Source organism: Chlamydotis macqueenii, chromosome Z (genome assembly GCF_036417535.1).
Source record: "Chlamydotis macqueenii isolate bChlMac1 chromosome Z, bChlMac1.mat, whole genome shotgun sequence".
NCBI lineage: Eukaryota > Metazoa > Chordata > Aves > Otidiformes > Otididae > Chlamydotis > Chlamydotis macqueenii.
In genome coordinates, this window is record NC_141593.1 from 4,154,948 (window position 1) to 4,172,065 (window position 17,118).

At 37.1% G+C, this 17,118-nt stretch overlaps 1 protein-coding gene across 1 annotated transcript in view; it reads left to right on the forward strand.

The window, feature by feature from the left end:
* The window catches only part of RIT2 (Ras like without CAAX 2), a 195,072-nt gene that overhangs the window by 55,705 nt on the left and 122,249 nt on the right, over positions 1-17,118 (forward strand). Inside the window, exon 2 of the mRNA XM_086770594.1 lies at positions 2,484-2,540. Coding sequence (XP_086626720.1) covers positions 2,484-2,540 — 57 coding nt within the window. The remainder of the gene's footprint in view (positions 1-2,483; positions 2,541-17,118) is intronic.

Below are 17,118 nucleotides of genomic sequence, written 5' to 3' on the forward strand. Positions count from 1 at the left end.
CTACAGAGACCAAGGAAGTTTCTTACCCTGGCAATTAGAAGCAGCCCTTGACAAAGGGCTGTCATGGAAGAAGTGGGACAAAATGCATGTAAAAGGAAGCTTTTATTCACCATTTCCCTAGCTATCTGACTATAAGATGTTCATTTCATTATGCAGAGCGCTTCTACGAACAGCTTTCTCAAATTCTGCACCTCTCCAGATTCATTTTATACGATGAAACCAGCTCATGTAGAGCTCTGGACTGAGCCTAGGATTACGCATATACAAATTGGTATTGTTGCACTTGACATTACAAGATGTAAGTTTTTCCTCAGATCTGGCTCTGTATGCACCGTGTGAGGCCTAGGTTCCTGTGAAAATGTTGATGATGCATATTCACACACACAGAGTGGTCTGGGAGATGTAAATTTTACACGTCCCTATGGCTAACATTTTACACATTACAGTAGAAAATCAGTAGGATGCTTCCAAATTATTTCAGTTCTCTTAGTTCCTGTGGATTTAATGAGGATATAAATGATGTCTTGATTTGAGGCTGTCTCAAGAGAAAGGAAAAGTGTTTACCAGGAGTTCTGGGTATCCTCTGAGAATTTCCATTTCAATTGTAACAACACATTTTGTCACACAGGCATAGCTCCAAAAGGAAACACAGTGAGAGCAGATACAGAGTAGTTTGCTTTAAAAAAAAAAAAAAAAAAAAAAACTTGGCAAGAAAAAGCAGCAGGTAGTGAAACAAATTGAATTCATTTGTGGTACGGGCCCTCAGAAAGCTCAAAATGTGTAGGCATAAACCATATGAACAGAAACTCTGCTTCTCAGAGTAAACTAGGCAGATCACATTAGGCATCAAATTATTCTTCGTAAACCACTAACAGTTATCAGATGGAGGTGCCTAAAAATCTGTTGTGATAAAAAAAAACAGGTGTCTTGGAAATCAAAGTGTCCAAATATAGACAGTACTTAAAAGTAATGCATCTAACAACACATAATATAGAAAACATGAGTGTCACTGCACGCAGATTTATTCCCCCTATAATATGTATAGACTGAATGAGGCTTTTTTACAGTTACCCTCTTTGAGTTACTATGAATTTATAATGCTGCTTCTTATCATTTATATTTGTCTACACTAAAGATGCAATAATTTATTAACATGGTAATAAATGTTTAATACTCCTTGTCGCTATCATTTTGTAAAACTATCTCCTTTACTCCCTGATTCTTGAAAATATAAAGAGGACAAACATTAAACTAAATCAATGCTGGTTTACAAATGGGCGTATTTATATGCAGAATTTTAAAAAAGTTGCATTTCTTGTTCATAACCTCTTCTATTGAAGGTAACTGAGGTGTTCAAGATGTACAGCAGTATCATGTTCGATTTAACCTATTGCGACTGATAGTTATCATTCAGATGGAGCACATGTTTTTTAAACAAGTGTCCGTGTAGCAGCAATAGAGGAATTTTAATGCAGGCATTAAAAAAAAATAAATAAATAAAAAAAAAAGAAATTGGCATGAATTGACATCTGTTAATTTCTTTTTTTTTTTTCCTTCTCTTCAACTGGTATTCACATATTTCACTTTTGAAGGTCTTTTCTTCACAGCTCTCAGTGTTAGGTATACATCTTCACTTATCAAATGAGCTGAGATTCAAACTCCAGAGGAAAAACAACAAAGATAACATAACTTCTTATGTTGTTCTGATAACTGATCATAGTACCATGACCACTGTATACCCAAGTGTACTTTTGTGGTTATTCAAAGTCCATGAACTATAGATGTCATATTGGAATCTTATGATTGGAGAGGATATGAATGCTTCTGGCTTTCTACATAAATTGGAATTTCACTTCCAGATGCCACCTGTTCCAAATGATCCAAAGTGATCTTCCTGAAGACTCATGTAACTTTCCTAAAATTTCTGATAGCAGGTAATACTCAGCCACAAAATAGTCTGTTCAGAAGAAACCAAGCTTTAGGTAGTTAACAGAAGTGTTTGTCCTCTTCAAGTTTAATGAGTTAGATATTCCTAAAGTGCACCAGAAATCAAATCAAGCACTGCAGTTAGTGACATTTTGTAACATCATGAAAACTTCCATGAATCAGCCTTGTAAATCATATTTTATGTTTTCTTCATGGCAATTTTCTTCTGTATACAATATCAGGTTAATAGTATTTACCAAGTATTAAAAAGATGTAACATTTCAACATAGCAATTGATAAAATGGAGTTTAAAAAGGAAGATATTAAGACAAATAAAGAAGTTTTAATTCATATTTTTTTAATTTCAAAATTTTTATCAGTTTTTAGTTATTACTGTAATGACAACGCATTCTTGCAGCTTTAGACATAATACAGATTTTGAATAACTTTCTAAGATAATACCTGAATGACTGAATTCTCTGCTTGTTCTCTTCCCAGTTGTCACTTAAAAACAGTAATACCACATTTTTTTCCCCCCTTGTCTTTCTCCTCTCCAGCAATGACAATGCAGTTCATAAGCCATCGGTTCCCTGACTATCATGATCCAACTATAGGTGAGTAGAGATTACTCTCTCCTTCATCCTTTTCAATCTCTCTGCGTGTTCAAGATTGCTGTTCAGTGAGAAGCTGCTCCTAAAGAGCACTATCTAGAAGTAAAATACATGTATTTTATATTAAATTTTAATTTTGTAATCAGAATTAAATTGTGTCATGGTCACAGCACAGTTACTTCTTCCTCAAAATGCTTTGTACGGTATCTCTTTCAAGAACAGATATCTGTTTTCATGCTCCATAACTATTAATGTCTGTGCAATTTTGATCACAGAATACAAAACAAAAATGTCAGAATACAAAAATAATGTAAAAACTCCAGTCTGGAGTGTGGTTTTTAAAGTTTTGTTATTTTAGTTCTGTTTTGCACTATTAAACTTTTAGTTGACCTTCTCTAGAAAAATCAAGTGAGTACTGAATTTAATACACTAGAGTTCTGCCCTGAGATCACATACTCTACTAACTCCATTTGGTTTACCTGCATTATAAACGTAAGTAATGGTGAATATTGACAGGTATCTGCAATACTCTAGAATATACTTTAGATGCTGACCATGGCATAACTATATGGTTGGAGTACAATGGGACAGTCTAAGCTGGAAGAGATATCTGGAACAAATTCTGGTTGACTGAATTTCTGTTTCTAAAACAGTTAATTCAAAAAGTTTTTGGCAAAAATGGTGTCTCATCAAAACATTTCAAACATTTTTCCACCTTCTAAATTGTGTGCAAATTTGGAAGATATTTACAGGGTATAAACTCAAGTGATTTAACATCTTGAACAGTGCTGGATTCATGTTGTTGTATTGGGTATCATCTATGCAGATCCTGCCAGACACCTGGTGAATACCCAGTTAGGCATAACCCAGCAATGTGCCCTTGTGGCAAAGAAGGCTCATGATATCCTGGATTAGGATTAGGAGGAGTGTTGACAGCAGGTTGAGGTAGCTGATCTCTCCCCTCTCTACTCAGTACTGTTGAATCCATAGGTGGAGTACTGTGTGTGGCTCTGGGCTCCCCTGTACAGGACAGTATTGACATACTTTGGTCAGAGAAGTTGTGGAGTCTCTATCCTTCGAGATACTCAAAATTGCATAGACATAGACCTGGGCAATCTTCTCTAGGTGGCCCTGCCTGAGCAGGGATTTGGACCAGATGACCTCCAGAGGTCCCTGACAATCTCAACGGTTCTGTGACTCTATGATGTCAAGAACAGTTCTCAAAAGACTTTTTTTTTCTTGCTGTGGAGCATCATTTGGGCACTAGTATAATTATTAATATAAATGAATGTAGTAAAATATGTATGTGACATTGAGGTAGAAGTCAGCACAACTGAATATTTATTCATTTAAGAGTGGCTTTATTAGCTAGCTTTACGTATACTAAAAAGTCCTTGCATTTATAGGGACTATCTATGTGTAATTAACTTTTGGTAAATTGTGCTATTTTAATGTTTAAAAAAAAAAAAAAGATGTATAACCTCTTCATGCCACTAGTAGTCATAAAACCATTAAAATATTACAAAATAAAAATGAGGTATGTCAAATCTAAAGAAGGCAAAACTCCTATGGAATTGCTACAGATTCATTTGTTGCACTCAGGGTAAAAAAAAAAAAAAAATTAGACCTAATTGGAAAAGAGCAGTATCAGTAATTACTGACACTATTAAGTTGTGTATATATACCTATCTTTATTATTAACTATCCACCTGCCATCTGTATTTATCCATATATTGTATCTTGTCATAATCGTAACTTATTGGTCTCTAGACAATACCACAATATGAATAATAGATAATCAAAAAGAGAAGGAGAGCTTACGATGCATCATAAGTACATACTGCAGGAATGCCTGGAGGACCTAATCAGGGTGAAGGTCTCCTTGGATAAGAAACAGCTTCGACTCAGTAAAACCAACACTCTAAATAGGAGAGTATAGAGAGAGGGAGATAGAGAACAGAGAAATGAAGTATTGAATTCAAACTCACACAGCTGGCTAGAGGCAGAACTGGAAGTATAACTCTGAGTTTTATCTGTTCAGCACTTCTGACTCTCAGAATATGCTGAGGACATCCTGAGAAAGGCTTACTTCTGTTCATGCTCTGAAACATGTACTGAACAGCAGAGTATAATCTTCAGCTAAGTATGTATGTTTCCTCTTGGGTAAATTTGTGATACGACTCCTCAAAATTGGATGTAAAGTAAAAAAAAAATGAATAGGAGGAATGATGTGTTATCTCATCTGTAATAACAAATACGTTTTAAAATCTCAGTACATTGAAAAAGTTTATATTGTTGAGATTGCTATTACCAATTTTGAGTCCCTAGATTCAAATCACAGAATTCATTTCATGTTTTTTTTTTTTTTTTACACATCCACTGGTAGGGATATTTTAACTATTTCCCATCAGTCTAACAAAATGTTACAGTTCTAGATAATTTTCTTGGCTGTCAGAAAAAAAATGGTGATCCAGAATGAGCACAACCAGGGCGTGTGCTGATACCAGGAGTTGCCAGAGGGGAGGTTATTCCTTGAAGGTTGCAAGGGGCTAGCCACACAGATGCTTTCTGGCACCCAGAAGTTATGATGTTGAGGCAGAACAGTGATCTATCTAGTCAGAATTTTGTTTCTCACAGTAACCCAGCAGCAAACAACGAGGAAAGAAAAAACAAGCCACATATGATACATACCTTCACTCTGGCAGAGTGGCAAGGAGGAAAATAAGCATAACTTTTCAGCTATGTCTAAAACCACTGACCTCTCTAGATATCAATATATAGCCTTTATTTTGTGTTATATATTTCAGACCACTTTCATTCCTCAACAACTTGTATCCTGTTTATAGAACTCATGAGCTGTCCTGAACTTCTCTGGACCTACAGACCTCAGATTTTAGTGTACTTTGGAAATAATGTATTCTGCCTATCTGTGCTTTTGTTTGTCTTTGGGCATTTAAAATAACAACAGTTTCTGTAGGTGTCACTGGGAGGGTAATATTCTCCCAAAGTAACAAAAAAAAAAATGTTCTATGATGTGTTTGAATGGTAATAAATGGATTTTAAGTTTTAACCAACCTGCTGAGTCTACTACTCTCCAGCTGAGCTTTAAGACAAGGACTATTGTTTCTTTTGCTTTACATGGACATAAGAATCTAATAAATACCTACATATTTTTCCTAATTTTCTTGAATCAGCAACTCCATTCTGTGTGGTTTCTATGGTGTGAAATTGTGGCAGTAGTGACCACGCTACTTTATTGCGCAAAGTTAGCCACGATTTAAGTGGTAGTGCTGACAGAATTGATACTGTACGTCCTTGTGTTTGATGGGGCTTTTTATAAGACCTGTCCAAATAGAAACTGGGGAGTGGGGGAGTGTAAAATGGAGGGGCCTTTTTAAATAACAACATTGCCTTTTAAATCCTGGAAGTCTATCATTTTCAGTTTTTAGGAAAGACTTCAATGTTCCCTGGGGCTACTAAATTTTTATAATAGCTTTCTCCATTTTAACTTTTCATTTTCCAGCTTAGGTGTTGACATAAGAGTGGAACAATGATTTCAGTTGTTTTTCATTTCTGTAAATTCTTGTGAAATATATTAGCATTTAGGTAAAGAAGACAGAGGTCAATAAAACATTCCCACAGCACATCAGCATAGGACTGACATAATCCAGTTAATACCCTACTTGAAAAGCAGAAGCAAATCACATTCAGTTCATGCAAAGGATCCACAAAATCATCTTGTATGATCAGTTAGGAACACATAAAAAACCTGAAACAAGGAATCTACAATAGTTTTTGTTTGACTTAAAAATAAATTACTGCCAATGGGTTTTTGTATTTTATTTCATAAAAGCCCAAATCTTTACAATTCTAAGAAATGTTCTGAAGTTTGATTCTTTTGATATAAAGAACACATTTTATATCCTGACCTATTCCCTGTTCCATAGAGAGATACTCATGCACAATTGACTTTTGAAGATTTTTAATTTTTTTTTCTCCTTATTTTATTTTTATTTTATGCTTCATCTGTAAACTGATAAAACAGTGAGCTTTAAAGGGAGTCTAAAAATGAGAATATACATCTATTTTGTCTAATCCAACATGAGGCTATGGTGAAAATTACTTACTGTTACAGACCAGAGAGGAGTCCTTTCACTTTAACATGCTGCCAAACGTTCTCCCCCTTCCTACTTCTGCTTCCCTCTAAAAACACAGTTAGAAATTTATTCTAAAAATTGTGCAGTAATAATCATGTAGCTTTAAAAATTCAGAGGCTTTTTCTATCATTCATTTTCATTAAGAAGAGAAGCTCCTAGGAGACTTTATGGGAGCCTTCTAGTACCTAAAGGGGGCCTACAAGAAAGCTGGAGAGGGACTTTTCATAGGGACATGTAGAGATAGGACAAGGGGCTTTAAACTGAAAGAAGGTAGATTTAGATTAGATATAAGAAAGAAATTCTTCACTACAAGAGTGGAGAGGCGCTGGAACAGATTGTCCAGACAACCTGTGGATGCCACATCCCTGGGAGCGTTCCAGGCCAGGTTGGAGGGGCCTTTGAGTGACCTGGTTTAATGGATGGTGTGTTTCCCGGCCCATGGCAGGGATGTTGTAAGTAAATCAGCTTTAAGGACCCGTCCAACCCAAACCATTCTATGATTCTATGATTCTATGATTGTGGTTCAACATTATGTTATTAATGTATTAGAGTTTTCTTTTTCTGTAGTGACTCATATCTCTAGCATTATAGTAGAAATAAAGAATTCAAACATAATTGTTCTCTGTACTTACAACTTTTTTTCTGTTATGCATTGACATTTTTGAAATATTACAGGGGATCTTGATGACAGAAAGCTGCTACTACTGTGAGATGACGCAGAATTTTTGTTAAAAGGATATTTCAATTGCTACATTATGTGATACATGTGCTTATAGATTTGTATGTCATACATACATATATTTCAAATGTGCTAATTTTGACCCTAAAAGAGCTATGCAAATAGCTTTAGAATTATTTTCATGTTTTCCCTTCTGTGTTTATAATTTATAGAAAGAGTAGCTATACTTTTGAAGAATTTACTGGATGTTTTGATAGAAAGCCCAACACTTTTTTAAGTCCAAGACTTTTTAAAAGATGTTGTGGTTTAATCCCAGACGGCAACTAAGCAGAACACAGTCGCTCTCTCACCCTTCCGACTCCCATGTAGGATGGGAGAGAGAATCGGAAAGGAAGGAAAACTCGTGGGTTAAGATAAAAGCAGTTTAATAGGATAGCAAAGGAAAAGATAAGTCCTTGATCTCTTAGCAACAACTAATAACATCAGTGTTTTATTAATGTTCTTCACATACCAAATCCCATGCTAAATCCAAAACACAGCAGCTACTGGGTAGAAAATTACCTCTATCCCAACAAAAACCATGACAAAAAGACTACTACAAGTTTATTTGAGGGAAGAGGCTGCTTGTTTTGTTCTTTTGTTTTTGTAAGTAAGTGGTGCACTTCTCTCCACAATAGGAATTTATTCAGAAAAGTCCTCTGTTCAGTGTGGATGAGATACAGGATGTGAAAATAAATGATCACAATAAATGGTCCCTTCTGATGTATGAAACTGTCTTTTATTTTAGATAATTGTCTTAGTTTGGAAAAGCTGATTAGATCTTAAGAAACTCAGACTGCAAACATTATATACAGATGTAAGTAAATGTGCATAAACATAAATACACAAATAAATGTGTCAGTATTTGTTCAAAATATAGAGTAAATATTGATTAAAAAAATTAAATGCTACCTGAAGTGCTAATTTTAATGCTGTCACTTTGAGTTTAATGCCACTTCAAGATAAAGTGGGAATAATGACTGTATTTTAGGCTTGCTACAAACATTGCAGTTCAGAATTTTGATAAAGAAACATGTTATTTTGCTAAGTAAATGGGTAACAGAATGAGGGAATTCTTTCAGTATTAGACCATATGTGGGCAAAATTTCAGAAATTAGCACTTGATGAAAATGAATTATTTCAATGTGCATTTAATATTTAATTGTAGTCAACAATGAGAACAATTTCCAAGTGGCAGTGATGTGATCATTTTCTGGAACAAATGGATAAGAATAATTTACACTCTGTACAGTCTTTGGCAATATCACAGAGAATTAATGCAAGTAGAGTGGCAGAAGAGGAAGCATGACATAGTGTAGCAAACTGGACAGCCTCCAAGATGCTCATTAGCCATGTGACTAATCTTAAAATGAATGCATAATGCAAAAGAGATGTGAAAGCAGCTTCCTGTTTTGCTGAGATATCACTGCATGAGATTGTGTCAAATGAGCAGTTGAGGGCATTAAGGCTGTGTCAATGTCACACTTTAATTGAAATGCGTGTGGAATGGGAGGCACTTTAGCGTTAAGCACATGAATTTCCATGAAGTTTCCAAATGAAGTAATGCATTCACCAATGCATCAAATAAAACACATTTAAGCTCATCTTTAATTAGATGGTGGAAATGTGTGTGTGAATTTGAGAAAAAAAGATAAAATGTGCCCGAAAATATTCTAAGGTTATGTAATGCATACCAAAAAATATCTATGTTATTATAATATTCTATGTTTTCAAGGTAGAATAATGAAAAAGGATAAAGCAAGGGAGAGACAAACTCATTAGTAATGACAGAGTGAAAGAAGACAAAGATGAGACACATTTACTAGATCAGGAGAGGGACATCTTGCCACAAAAGTACTATCCAAATTCATTTTTAGGGTAGACAAAGTTTGTAGATAATTTCTACTGTTATCTAAGAGGCGTATATGTGTATACTCCATCCCTAATTTCACTCTAATTCTTATTTTTCCATAGCAGGTAAAATATTTGGATTGGACTGAACAAGACATGACTGGTTTTGAGCTCTGAAATAATTGTTCTTAAAAAAAATTCGTATGATTTATAGCTAAATATTCACCACTGCCTTTCATTCATCATACTCCATACGTTTGTTAGTCCTATCTGTGAATAAACTCATATAAAATTATCTAGAATCAGTATAATTTATCTCCAAAGACTGTCTCCAAGGGTATTCAGACTGATTGTGTAGACATAGCTAAATTGTCTATGATTGTATTCTATATTCATAATATTTTAAAGTGAGAAATGGAGAATATATAATATTAATAATAATGGTCTATACGTTTGAACCATAATCTTAAATTTGTGGTTTATTATTAGTTTTTTTCTGTCTGTTGGTATTATCTGTATTGTGCATTACCTTAAGAGGTTAACATTCACTTTCAGAATAAAACATTGACTTAGGTACATGAAGAAGAGCAAACAGAGATCATTCCTACTGTACTAAGACTAAGTCTCACATTCAGGCAGCTAAATTAAAATGTCTGCACATGAACTGTGTATTTAGGTTCCAGTTTTGTGGGATTCAGAGAGTTTTAGGAGTGGAGATTTAGGTCTTTGATCACTTTCCTTATCACAGGCTTCAAGAGTCATCTGAGATGTCCTACAGTTCCCTCCTTCAGTTGAAGTTCCTGATCCAGAATGTTGTGGATCTCCCACAGGTCTTGTGTTGTCATCATCTGGCCCCCTGTGGATGTGACACAGGACCTATAGGGCACCAGGCCACTTCCAGTCCAGTAAAGGAGAACCAGACCAGATTTTTGAGAGTATATCAAATAGCAAGAGTCATATGCAGGCAGTTGAATAGAAGCTATACTTTCATTATGTGTAAGGGAATTTTAGATACCTACCTTGCATGTAAACACATATTTTGTAGCTGTCTAAATGTAGGTGCCCGAATCTGAATTGCAGTGCCTTCCCTGACAGCTTGTCAGAACAAGGACCTTCACCGATCATCGTGACATCTCTTGGAGTGTCTGGATAGATATCTTGCAGTGGAGAGAGGAATATGCAGAGTGAGACTTGCCATGCAGAATTCTTCTTAAGGTGGCAAAAGGAAGGAAACCATTGGCAGGTGTCTGGCAGCATAGGTGCTCCCATTTTAAGGTAAAAAAAACCAAAACAAAACAAAAACATTAATAGAAAATTAGGAAGTAGCATTAAGAAATTAAGAATGAAAGAAGTGCCTATGCTGCTCAGTTAGTTTAGCTTTCAATGAGGCAACAAAATACCTTCTGCTTAGTGTTGCTATTCTATCCTGCCATGAAGGGAAACAGAAATTGTTTGAAGCCATGGAAAATGAAAACTGGAAAATCATAGCAGATCTTTCTCTCTATGATGAAAACAATTCAATTAAAAAAAATCCCATTTCTCTTGGGAAGAATTATTTGTAAAGTTGGTAGTTTCTCTCTAAAGAGCAGATTAAAGATAGTTGGATCATCTGTCAACATTTCAGTTGGAACTTTATCCTCTAAATTAGATAAATTCTCAGCTCAAGATGAGCTTTGATTCTTTATCCCTTCCTCTGTTGAGAACTTCAATATTTTCCTCATTCATGAAACAGTCTGGCACTATTCTAGATATGCTGCGTTACTCAGATACATGATCTCTAACTTTGTTGTTAAGCTTTCTTTTTTGGGACTTTGCTTTGATTATTCAGTCCTAAACGGTTTGCAGACTTTATGTAAGAAATAACCAATTGTATTTCCTTGTCCATACTCAAGATGAATCACTTCTAAAATCCTGGACACACACTCAATGTCTGCTGCTTCTTTGTCAAGTTAATATTTTCTTACAAATAAAACTCATCATGTAATTATTTGAGGGTTATTTACTCCAGGTGACAGCTGGTCACTTAGCATTTTCAGAGACTCAGGAAAGAGTGCTTAATCTAGAAATTTTCTGTGGCTAATATCTCTGATATAAACAACAGCAGAAAGGCAAGGTCTATGTCTTTCTAGGGACTCTGTTGCCCAGAAAGCTGTTCCTACAGTTCTCATTTTCACCCTACCATTTCACCAAACACCTACTCAAAGGCCGGAGGTTGATCAGAACACCTTGATGAGTACTTAGGCTTGCAGTTTAGTCTTGGAAGTGCAGTTGTCTGTCCCCGTCCATCATTCATGCCCTTCGAAAACATAATGCAGCAGCTACACCAGCAGATTCACTTCAGCCGCAGTGGCACCAGACAGACATACAGTACATATCAGAGACCCGGTGTACAGCTAAGTTATTAGCCCTGAATAATGAACAAGGAATGATGCATGAACTATCACCTGCTAGGAATAGACTTTGGAGGTTCTGCAAGGCACTGTAGTATTCTAAGATTATATGAACCAAATAAAGTAACACATTCGTGTGGGAAAGGAGCAAGCCCCATTCCTAATCTCTGCCCTTCTCGCAGCCTTATTGACTCTCTAGTAGTCATCAGACAACTTTGCAAACTGATTTAACAGTAATTCAGGAGAAAACTAAGACACCAAAATACCAAATAGTTGTCTACATCTGTCTTCAATGACTGGAAGAGGGGTAACATAACCCTCATTTTTAAAAAGGGGAACAAAGAAGACCCGCACAACTACAGGCTGGTCAGCCTCACCTCTGTGCCTGGCAAGGTCATGGAGCAGATTCTCCTGGAAACCATGCTAAGGCACATGGAGAGCAAGGAGGTGACTGGGGACAGCCAACAAGGCTTCACTTAGGGCAGATCGTGCCTGACCAATTTGGGGGCTTTGTATGATGGGGTGACAGCATTGGTGGACAACGGACGAGCAACTGACATCTACTTGTGCAAGACATTTGACACTGTCCTGCATGACATCCTTCCCTCTAAACTGGAGAGGCATGGGTTTGATGGATGGACCACTCGGTGGGTAAGGAATTGGCTGGATGGCCACACTCAGAGAGTGGTGGTCAACAGCTCAATGTCCAGGTAGAGGCAGCTGATGAATGGCATTCCTCAGGGGTCCGTATTGGGCCTGGCCCCGTTCAACATCTTTGTCCACAACATGGGCAGTGGGATAGAGTGCACACTCAGCAAGTTCATTGATGACACCAAGTTGTGTGGTGCCGTATACACGTTGGAAGGGAGGGATGCCATCCAGAGGGACCTTGACAGGTTGGAGAGGTGGGCATATGCCAACCTCATGAAGTTCAACCAGGCCAAGTGCAAGGTCCAGAACATGGGTCAGGGCATTCCCAAGCCCAAATACAGGCTGGGCAGAAAATGGGTTGAGAGCAGCCCTGAGGAGAAGGATTTAGGAATGATAGCAGATGAGAAGCTTAACACGAGCTGGCAACAGGCCCTTGCGGCCCAGAAGGCCAACCGCATCCTGGCCTGCATCAAGAGGAGCATGCCCAGCAGGTCGAGGGAGGTGATTCTGTCCTTCTACTCCGCTCTGGTGAGAGACCTCACCTGGAGTACTGCATCCAGCTCTGGAGGCCCCGGCACAAGGAGTACATGGATGAGTTGGAGAGAGTCCAAAGGAGGGCCACAAAGATGATCAGAGGGCTGGAGCACCTCTGCTATGAGGACAGGCTGAGAGAGTTGGGGCTGTTCAGCTTGGAAAAGAAAAGGCTCTGGGGAGACCTTATAGTGGCCTTCCAATACCTAAAGGGGGCCTACAGGAAAAACAGAGCAAAAACTCTTCAGTAGGACTTGTGACAAGACTAGGGGTAATGGTGTCAAAACAGAGGGAGGTAGATTCAGATTAGATATGAGGAAAAAAATTTTACACTGAGAGTGGTAGAACACTGGCATAGATAGCCCGGAGAGATGGTGGATGCCCCATCTCTGGAAACATTCAAGGCCAGGTTGGATGAGGCTCTGAGCAACCTGATCTAGTCGAAGATGTCCCTGCTTTTTTGAGGGGGGTTGGACTAGATGACCTTTGAAGGTCCCTTCCAGCCCAAACCATTCTACGACTCTGTGAAAAGGGATAGTGTAGAACAGCCAATGGGGAAATGGGACTATAAGTGGGGATGAAAGAGGGCAGGCAAGATGTGAAAACCGAGTCAACCATCTCATGCAAGTCACTCTCAGACAGCAGCCTGTGAGCCAAAATTCCTTCCTAAGTTGATCTCTGTTCTCAAAGAGAATAGGCGTAATTACCTGTGTGGAAGATTTAGATGGAGTCAAAGACCATTTATTTAGGTGAACTACTGGAGGGAAAAAATCCATCAAGGACTGTTAGAAACAAAGATTCTGCTTCCAGTGTAGCAGGGCCCTTGAAGTGTAAGTAACTGGGAGGTGAGAGAGTATGCCAAGCAAAAATCATTTTGTGGGATTCTCTGGGCTATTGGTCACTCTCCAAAAGAGGAAAATGGATTAGATGGACTGTGGATCTTCTATGGCTCTACTTTTATATTTTCATTTGGAGCATTTACCTAATCTGAATGACCTTAATTCATAGTCTGGCCAATGACCTGACTTCCCTCTCTCCCTTGTTTTAGAAATAGAGCACATAGATGAACAACTCTATTTCTCAACTGTCTCTGCCCAACATCTGTCTACCATGGCTGGGCCAGGAAAGAAAAATTGTTTCCCCTGTGTGTTTCCATGAGAGACTTATGCTGCCTGTTCACATGCAAAAAAGCACAAATACCACTTTACTGCTAATGGTTCATACTTATTATAATCTATCCTCCATAGACTCTCTTTGCGTTAGAAGTAAGATATGTTCCTGTCTTGGCCATCTTCTCTTCTCCACTGAGAAGAGTATCAGTGGAGGATCAAAGTATAGTATATAACCCTTCTATTCATCCCTGACACCTTCTAGTTTAACTGTCTGTCTGCTAAATAGAGAGAGAAGAAAAATAACCAAAAACTGTATAGAAACATGCCCTTGTGGTTGCTATTCTTAAGCACTGATTCGACAGATTAAAATTTAGGAAGAAAAAAAAAAAGCCTTTTATAGTAACCGTGACAATATCAAAACCTTTATGTGGTGTATTTTTAAATAATAGTTATATTAGTAATAATGATAATAATTATTATAATTATTTCTTTATTACATCTACAGTATTCCGAATCTAGAAAGAGTCAGACAAGAATAGAAATCATTATTAAAATATTTCTGGCTGTTGTAGACAAAATAGGCTATTCATTTTTTTTTTTCATATCAGGCTGAAGATGTGTATCTCAGCAAATAGTATGTTTAATTTGACTCAGTCCAATGATTCTCACCTCCCCCTGCTTTGATTCACCAAGTCTCTAACTGATCCATCTAAGAAACTGAAGTGGGAAAGGGAGTTGAACAGTTCTGCATCTTATCATAGAGGAGCTTATTCTCAGAGCTGCGTTTTCAGGCCTCCCTTCAGGCCTCCAGTGATACTCCAAATACTGACCTTTCACAGAAAATTAGGACAACAGCTCCTTCTTAGGTTCTTAGCTACCCTATGGTTTCTAGTAACATTCATATACACACTTTCATTGGGTTGAGCCACTCTAATAATTTGAGGAATTCAGCTCCTAGTCTACAGATCCTGACTGGGTTTAAGTGTGAGCGAAGTGTCCACCTGGCTGGTGACATTAAGGCAGGAAAGTTTGAATGTTTATCCAGAACTATAAACCACAGTGAAGTCACATGCAGGCTGTGGTCTCTAAATCATAATATAAATGTACTGAAGTTCTAGGGCATGATTTATCTCACCCTAACATCTACATCTCGAGTTAGTCAGATGAATAATGTTCTCAGATGTGAAATACTGTAAAGAAAGCCAAGGTTCTTAGGGCTAAAGCATAGTGCAATGCCAAAGTTATATGGCAACTGAGAAGAAGATTCAAAGGTCCTAGAAATTAGATAACTGAAGTTGGAGTGAACACCTAAGTCACTCTGTGGTTTTAGCCCAGTGGTTCTGTAATAAGTATCAGAACTCAAGTACAATGATTATAATTATGATTAGGATCATGAACTTAGAAGGAGCTGAAGTGAGACTTGCAACCCTGTGAATAAGGTCGTAATGGAAAACTTCTTTACCTGTTCCCTGTACATCGTGATTTGTAAAAATATCCTTTAAATTATTTCTGAAATTGAAAGAGAAACTCTATGTTATGGTTTCCTTGAGGTGAAAGATTTGTCATGTTCAATTCAAAATTCTTCATAACAGGACAAATGTCTCCATTAACCTTTATTTCATGGAACCTGGCAGCCATCTACACCTGACTAAATCCAAGGCACCATCCATGATAATAGCCATGCAGATGTAGTCAACTTGTTAATTACTCCCCTTGAAATGACAAGAAGTGAATTCATAGCTGTCAGATCCTCCCACGCAGTAGCACAAACATAGAGTTTAAAGAGTAGTGAAACTGCTACCTGCTATTCGTGTTCCCCAAGATAAGGGTACTTGGACTTCTGTTAATTATCATGTTTTGATTAAACAGCAGTACTTTGTTCACTTTGTTCATGTACTTCTTTGAAGTAAATGACATTTTCCTGGAAGCAGGGAAAGTAATGATATGCCTTTATTAAATATTAGTAGCATTATCTATATTGCAAGTGGTTTCTAACAGAAAAGCAGGTTCTACAGTAAAGGTTTGCCTGAGTTTTCTTTATCCCTGATTTGCAAAAATGTGAACATTTGTAAGAAATTGTATTTTCTTTTTGAGAGCTGGTTCTGAGAAAAATATTTGTCACTCAAATAGTCCTGTTTACATAAGTAGGACACTTCATAAGCAAACTTCAGCCAGTTTGAAGGACTGAAGTACAAGATCTGAAGAAAAGCTGAGTGAGTTTTCTGCACAGCAAGTCAAATCCTGTAGAGTTATTTACATAAATTTAGTCACATATGTGTATGTTTACAAATTAAAATCATAAATGACGGCTTTATTGATAACAGCATGTGCATAATGACTGATAGTTACTGCACCGGGCCAAATTATTCAGGTAAACTTTGTCAGTCTTTTATCCAAATCTCTGATGTATCCCAGTCTCTCTGCAAAGAAAGCAATCAGCTTTTCCATCTGTATGTCTATCAGAAAGCAGGAGAAGGGGCACATTGTTTTCTAGACTTCATCTGGGTTACATGGATTGTACTTAGAACTTGACCAGAACTCTTAACAATTCTGGTTTTCACAAACTCATGTAAACATGCATTTTGTTTTTATTAATAATTACATTTTAAAAGGGAAATGTGTATATGCAATTAGAAGATAAAATGTTGCAAATAGTAAAAAAAAATAATATATAGCATTGTAGTATAAAACTAGTCTATATTTCTATAGCAGAAGGCTTTTGTAATGGATTTTCTTGTGTTTAATTTTCAATCTGCTCCTGATCCTGATATTTTTCAGGACTAGGTAAGTAGTTTTACATATTGCAGGTGCTCCACATAGGGATTAATTTGTGATACTCTTTTCTTGCGCATTCAGATACTCTCAGTCTTACACGTCTCTCTGTGTTTGTAGGTACACACAGACCAATACACAAATACAGAAAACCACATATATATGTATGTAAAAGTCTAATCTCCCTATAATCTAGTACATTGTGGGAATGGATAAATATCAGTTCTTGGTGTAGAAAGATTTGTTGACTTGTTGCATCAGAATATTGAGTTGGAACTGAAGTAAAAGGACTATATTGCATCCAAGACAACAGTGTGAAAGCCTTCATTGTATGGAGGGCAAGTAGTAGTGGAGGTGTTTCTTGTAGTCAGTATTGTTGTAAACGGTTGAGGGCTTTGA